This window comes from Tripterygium wilfordii, chromosome 22 (genome assembly GCF_013401445.1).
Source record: "Tripterygium wilfordii isolate XIE 37 chromosome 22, ASM1340144v1, whole genome shotgun sequence".
Taxonomy (NCBI): domain Eukaryota; kingdom Viridiplantae; phylum Streptophyta; class Magnoliopsida; order Celastrales; family Celastraceae; genus Tripterygium; species Tripterygium wilfordii.
This window is the reverse complement of record NC_052253.1, coordinates 12,396,104-12,403,405: the sequence shown is the minus strand read 5'-3', so window position 1 is coordinate 12,403,405 and position 7,302 is coordinate 12,396,104. Positions and strand designations below refer to the sequence as shown.

Here is a 7,302-nt window from a genome sequence, read left to right as displayed (position 1 = left end):
AATGTGTCGTCATTAACCACTTCGGTGCCTAGTGACGAATCTCTCTAGGGTCAGATCATATAGATTCGGAATGTTATGAATTCGATTCTCAATGAAAACAATACACTTGTGGCCACTCGGGAAGGTCTTGAGTTCGATTCTCACTGGGAGCAATACACACGTTGGTCTTCACCCAACTTAACATGTCGCCTAGTGAGAAATTTATGTGCACAGGGGCTTAACAACTCAAATTTAAGCCCATATTAGATCTCTAAAGGGCAAGCTTATATAATATCTTTCTCCATTACAAAAAAAATAATTATTTGGGATGTCATTCGTATGCAATGACTTGTGAGCGTTCACGGGGCAAGTTTGTATACAAGTGTCTTTCTTGGTCATAAAAAAAATGTTTACGACGTTTTTCATATGCAATGAATATTTACGGGCCCACTGGATTTGATCACGGTCTTGGATATTGGAATATATATCATTCAAGCCCGTGTTTTGAAGCTGGGCTTCGACTTTTGTTTACAACGACTAAAGCCCATAGAAAATAATGTGTGGGCCTTTATTTTAAGGCCCAAGTTATTCCAATGTCCCAGATTCGCAGCCTGTGATTTCAAGCTGGGCTTCGACGTTTGTTTGCTGTGACTTAAGCCCAATCTAAAGAATGTGTAGGCCTTTATTTCAAGGCCCGATTTAATTAATGGATCTTAGTCCAGTCCATTTATTACCAGTCTGCCGGGATAGCTAGACAGGTCCATTCCATCGCACGTGTTCACTATCAATATTCAACCATGAGGTCCTACAAGGCTGGTTAGAGTTATTACACTTTCTTGCGTTTCAAGTTTGAACCAAGCGTTAGCATTTTAATCCTTTGAAGACATTTATTTATCGTTTTCTTCTTCATTGTTAGTTTTCTTTCTTAAAAACCTTGAAAAAGAATATGATATACGTGTCTGTATATACTCGCGTAGTTTTGAAACGTTGTATTTACGAGTTTAGGGTTTAAATTTAAGGATATCGATCACATTATCTTATTACAGAATGTGTTCAATTTCATTTCATAAGCTAGCATTTAGGATTTAAGCCATTATAGAAACACTTAACCCCCAAACCCTAAAAGTATAACTTTGGATGTGACACAGCTTGGAGGAGGGAAACGGTTTTGTATTTAGGAACATTATTATCTTAATAAAAGAAGTATATTTACTTTCCTCCCATATAAGTTAGTATTTAGGGTTTGAACCTAGCATGGAAACATTCAATGTTTTTTTGATTGTTTTTCCTTTTATATAGGTGAGACCGTTGGGAAGAGATGAGTGGTTTTCCTATGATATTCTCATAAACTCACATAGTCGATTTAAAAATTTTAGAATAAGACTCGAATGATGATGATGATGATGATACAGGGGTGAGATTGTCGGGAAGAGATTGACACTAAATCTTAAATGTCGTGATAGTTTAACAATTTAAATCAATTGTGCCAGTTATTTTCATTTGACTTTATACAAAAAATAATATTGATGGAATTAGGTGTGGAGATTGCTTTAATTATCATTATCTCATGGCAACTTCGTTATTAGATGATTGATCCTTTTGGTTATTAAGTTTGATTATATCTAGTATCGAAATCATGATATCTTCATGAACTTGGGGACATAAAATATCTCAAATTTTCAACAATCCTAATATTCCGATGAAAAAGAACATTTACTTTTATTTCATAAGTTAGTTATAGAGTTAAAGACGTAGAATCGAGATCCTTATTTATTCTCTCTTACAATAAAGATTCTAGATATGTTTGACAGATCGGTTAAGCTAACTCCACAAGTTTGGCAAAAATGCTTAGCGCGGGAAAAAAAGTTATAAACCCAACGATGGTGAGTCTAGTGACTTGTTGACTATTTGAACAATCGGTTGAGCCCGTCATTTATTATTTTATTAATTAAATAGAAGAAGAAGAGCTATATAATTTTTACATTTTTAATTATTTTTTAAAATAAGGGTTTTAGAGGTGTTTGGCGTTTTAGGGTTTTTATTTAATATAACGAGGATTTGGTGGGGTTATCACTTATCATATGATTTGCGACAGGACTATATAATTCTTCTTCTGCCTCTCGGTGTCGGCCCACACACACATTCTCTCTCTGTCGCTTGTCTCCGCGTAGAATCCCAAACCCACCAACCAACAAATCGCTCACCAGAACCCCCACAGCAAACACACCAAGGCATCCCTCTCTCTCTCGCTCCCTCTGGAACTATTTTGTGGGTTTTCGTTTTAATTTCGCTAACGTAATGTTTGAATGTCTGCTGTGTTTGTGGCTTTCGTTTAGGTTTTTTTGATGGTTCGAATGTAGGAGGTAGCTGTTGTCCTGCTCTCTCGGGTATAACTCCTGGTTTCCTTTTTGTATCTTTCGGTTTGTGATACAATCGCTATATGATGCGTTTTGCCCTTGAAAATGAGACGAATTTTGTGGGTTTTTTTTTTTTTTTGTGTTCTGTGTGATTGCCGAGACTGATGGGATACACTAGTTAATGAACGAGAGTATAGTATGATTTTGGGGTTTAGGTGTTTTTCTTCTGTTCTTTTTTTTTCTGCTTTTGTTTTTGGGTGATGGAAGATATTCCTTTAGCTTGGGCAAAAGGTTATATGTTAGTGTAGAAGCTCCGGGCCAAATACATCACATTTGCGTTATGTGGGGCTGTATACTAAGTATTCGGTTCTATCTTCATTTGTGAATGATATTTGGGTTTTGCACTGGAGGAAATCATAGGGATTTTGGTTTTTAAGGTTTTGCAGATTTAGAGTAATTATATCAGGCTATATTTGGCACATAGGAATGGATTATGATTGATAAGCAACTTACATCATTCCCCAAATCCCTTTATATTCCCGATCGAGTGTGTTATTGTGGAGGCCAGGCTCTTTTGCAGCATTTTGGCAATCTCATTTTTTCTACTTTTTAACTCTCTTCCTTACAACTTGTTGTCTTATTTAACACTCTCTCATATTTTTATATTTTTTTATACCTATAAAAAATATATCCCGCCATACCCATGTCGACACGGCACGACATGGGAATACCATGGTATTCATGTTGGATCCTCCAAAAATATTTTGGACACTTGGGTTTTTTTTTTCCCTTCCCCTTATTATGATTCTATTAGTTAAACGTGAAGACTCAATTAGTGAGGCAATTTTATGCTTTTGACCCAATTGTTCCATGTATAGTAGTTAGTATATATATATTCATTAATTATATAAGAAAACTATTAAAGTTATTAGTTGATAAGATTATTTAACTTCATTTGAAAAAAAATCTATAAAAATAAGAAAATCATTTCAAAATTACATTGAAGGTAGCGTAACATTAATACTTTTATATAATAATCCTAACACGTATTAAGATGACGTACCCACTTACCTGTATTCTCGTTTTTGATGGTGTCCACGTAACTGTATCCTAGTCTCTCTCTCCTAGTTTTACAATTTGAAATATAATAGTTTAATGATATAAGGAATTAACATGGAGAATCTATTAGGTAAACTACATTAAAAGTGCTCTATATTACTTTTACACACAATGTAGGAATAGGCATAAAGACACTATTGCGAATGCTCTAAGAAATTTATTCCTGGTTTATTCTTTTTGGATTGTGCGGAGTAGACCTGCATGTACAGAACATATTGAAAAAATCACACATTGTTTTTCTTTAGTCTTTTTTTCCCCTTTTATATTTCAGGTGAGGATCATGCTTGATCTTGATAATTTTTGGACTGGTTCTTATGTGTAGGTTGTAACTGAACAGGTTTTTTTTTAACAATCTTTCTGGCTCTTAGCCCATGGGATCACGTGCTTTTTTGATGTCTGCATCACGAAAGGGTAACTTCTCCGATGATCGCTTCTAGAACCGAAGGGTTGCTTCTCATTGCACCCTCTTGTTGCTTTAAGCCTTTAATCTATCCATTTTTTAATTGAAAGAAAAGGATGCAACTGTGGTATTGCTCTTGGAAAGCTAAGATTCAGTTGACTTATATTCTGAAACTAGTCCATACTACTTGTCTTGTATGTGAGTTTTTTATTGTCAAATTGCAATTTGTTAATATACCGTTAGATTAGGAAGAGGTTGGTACAGAGGCGGCATAGTCGTAATACCTTACCCCCAGGGGAAGTCGAATCCCCGCTGCCTCCTTGAAAGAGAGATGTCATGAAAGGGAGGGATTCGAACCCTCAGTACAAAGAACTCGCACAACGAATTAGCAATCTGACGCTTTAGTCCACTCAACCATCTTTCCGAATTACAATTAATTGAATTAATTTCAGTATCAAATTAATAAAACTAATTACTAAACGAAAATTCAATAATTAATAGTTCAGAATAGGTAAACTTGTAGATCCACCTAATTCTGGAAAATTATGCTACTATAAATTATTTCTTTCTCCAAATGTGAAAATTTTGTTGGTTTTACTTTATTACTATTATACAAAAGGAAAGTCATTTTGCCTGAACAGTGAGGTATAAGAATTTGAGTCTGCTGAGTTTTTAAGCTTTCCTTATATTTTGATCTTAACTTTTAGATTTGATTGTTTGATTGTTAAGCACATGGTGCTCTTTAACATCCATACTGCCCCTTTGGCATTGGCGATTGGCTGTAGTGATTCCTCAGAAATGTTGAGAGTTGAACCAATGAAGGTGAATTTGTTGATGAGATGATGTATTGCTTGTTATGTGAAAATCAATCCTCACCCCACCCTGAGAAATCTTAAGAATTCAACCAACCATGGAATAACTTCAAAAATTATTCCAAATTAAATATTCAATCATCGGGAGCTTTTGTAGGTTGTGAGAAGTTGAAGTTGTTAGCATCATTCAAGTATTTGCATGTTTTCTTTCTGTGCAGGTGCTCCAGAATATGCAAGTTGTGGGAGACTGAATGAAATAAGTAAAAAGGGAGTGTGTTGGTCAGAGCTAAAACGCACTGACATGGCGCAGTGGGGTGCCTGCCGGCGACTCAGAGTGGTTTGCGAGGATGCTGAAAATGATACTCAACTCTCATCCACCGTAGTTAAGGAAGAATGTGCAAAAGATGATGAAAGTGTGCCGGCTGGGTCTGCTGCGACACCTGAGACACGGAAGCGAAAACGTGTTACCCCCAGCCTTCAAAAGGAAATGAGCATGGGGATAAGTGAAGCCAAGACAAATCAAAAGGCTGCAAAAGATGCTAAGCAGAGGCTTAGTAGCAGTTTCCATAAACGTAAGCAAACCAAGCCTGGGGATTCTACAGACAGGTGGTCTACAGAAAGGTGCGGAATATTATTATTTCTCTTTCTGTGCTGGTCATGTTGGTATTCGACTGGTCTTTTAAAATAAGATAGTTCTGCAAAATAAACTTGTGTTTTGAAGGTATAAAATGGCCGAGAAAAGTATGTTCGAGGTCATGAAAGCTGAAGGGGCTGTTTTTGATAATCCTATTTGCCGGGCAGCATTGCGATTGGCTGCTCGGAAACGCATCGGTGACACCGGACTGCTAGACCACCTACTAAAAGACATTGACGGTCACGTTGCACCAGGGGGTTCTGAGCGGTTTCGACGTTGTTACAATACTAATGGGGTAATGGAGTATTGGCTGGAGAGTGCAGACTTAGTTAAGGCTGGGGGGGCAGATTCAAAAAGGTTTTCGCCATCTTTGAACAAATCTGTTGGTGGCCCCTTCCATGATCCTGATTGTGCTGGTGAAGTGAAGCTGCTTCAAGCTGAAGTGGCGAGATTGAAGAGGTATGGAACTTGAATGTCTGGGTTGAGTTTTTGGAATGTTCCTTCTTTTGTGGACTATTATGAGTTTTATCTATCCACCCTCTGGTGATTGAACAGGGATATGCAGGAGCTGGTATCCACAAACCGAGAGAAAAATCAAGCCAATTCAGTTGAGGTGAATGTGGAACGATAGTTGCCAAATAATTTGTTGCAACATGACATTACTTTGTGAAGCCTTACCTGGACATTTTTCTGGACAGGAGATGCACAACGAATTGATTAAATTGGAAGCTAGTACCTCAAAACGTTTGATGGAGATTTCAACTTCATTGAGTGGTATGCAGGTACTAGAGCAATATTTTCTCATCCGGTTAGCTACTTACTGTTATGATGTGCATGTGTTAGTATACCTCAGTGAACTCCCATCTGACATTTCTCTCTGGACAGGAAATGTATCGGGATTTTGTACTGTGGAAAGATAGAATCGGGCAACAGGTAACAGATATTTCAACTACCGTGAACAGTCTTCAGGCATCAAATCAGCACACTTCTGTGGTTCCAACTTCTGAACGATGGGAAGACTGGTTGGAGAGCACTAACTTAGATAATATTCCCTGTTATGAATTTGCCTCTTGGGTAGAGAGCACTGATCTGATTAATATTGGGAGTGAAACTGAGCTGCAACAGCCTTGCTCAGCCCCCCAAGCAGGTTTGAAGCCTGTCGATGGCCCCTCTCAAGACCTTGTTTGCATTGGAGTGCCAAAGGCATTCAAGGAAGATATGGCCTGGAAGAGGTAAGCACAACTTATCAGCTGAATGTTTTGAGTGAAGATGTGCTTGATTTAGGCGCGCCTTTTCTTTGTTGCTTAAAATAGGGATGGGCTGGAGCTGGGACACCAAAGGATTGAAGAAGACCATGCTACTGTAACCCCAGATTCTTCCATTACTGCTAACTCGAAGATAGATCTTGATACTTCATGTCTTCTGTTTCAGGTGATGTTGAATAGCATAAATTGGTACATGCTTTCTTTCCATTTAACATTTTAACTCATTAAAGCCCAGTTGGGAATGTGTTTCGACAGGAAATGCTTAAGGAGCTGGTGAAATGGAAAGCTAACATGGAACAACAGCTAGTGGAGATTTCAAGTTCTGTTACTGCAATGCAGGCTTCTAAGTAGTGAACTGCACTGCCTGTTTAGCTGTTTTAATCAAAGGTTGAAATGATAGGATAGGATGTTGGTAAGTATAATTTGAGTTTTCTTATATGTGGTTAGTCATCTTTAGACTAGTGGGATTTAGGTTTCTGTACAGGTTTACAAATCTGAATCATGATATCGTCCATTTTGGATCGGATATAATGGCAGTAGGATTTCTGACATTTTGGCCATCGGACGATGAACTTGTTACCAGTGAAATTAGTCGTTGAGGTGGTTGTGCTTTACCGGTCATGGGCTATGTCCAAAGCTGCATAGCCTTCTAATGAGCCTTGTAGATCCTCTCTAGGAATGTGCTTCTGATACTAAATCATCACCTATGAATTCCTATTTTGCATACATATTTATC

The 7,302-nt window shown here is 37.6% G+C and overlaps 1 protein-coding gene across 1 annotated transcript; it reads left to right on the top strand.

The window, feature by feature from the left end:
* The first annotated feature begins 75 nt into the window (after nucleotides 1–75).
* On the top strand, nucleotides 76–7,302 carry LOC119991559 (protein AMEIOTIC 1 homolog). The gene is made up of 11 exons (XM_038837902.1): nucleotides 76–192; nucleotides 717–781; nucleotides 1,987–2,210; nucleotides 2,316–2,366; nucleotides 4,886–5,288; nucleotides 5,389–5,760; nucleotides 5,857–5,914; nucleotides 6,000–6,083; nucleotides 6,187–6,533; nucleotides 6,615–6,732; nucleotides 6,822–7,302. The coding sequence occupies exons 1-11, from the start codon at nucleotides 76–78 to the stop codon at nucleotides 6,915–6,917; spliced, it is 1,935 nt and encodes a 644-aa protein (XP_038693830.1). The 3' UTR covers nucleotides 6,918–7,302.

Bases quoted from the DNA above. Each gene is read 5' to 3' on its own strand.
- LOC119991559 (XM_038837902.1), top strand. From the start codon at position 76: ATGAATTCGATTCTCAATGAAAACAATACACTTGTGGCCACTCGGGAA. The intron at 782-1,986 runs GTCCTACAAGGC...TTTTAAAATAAG, and splicing joins TATCAATATTCAACCATGAG to GGTTTTAGAGGTGTTTGGCG. The intron at 2,367-4,885 runs GTATAACTCCTG...CTTTCTGTGCAG, and splicing joins CTGTTGTCCTGCTCTCTCGG to GTGCTCCAGAATATGCAAGT.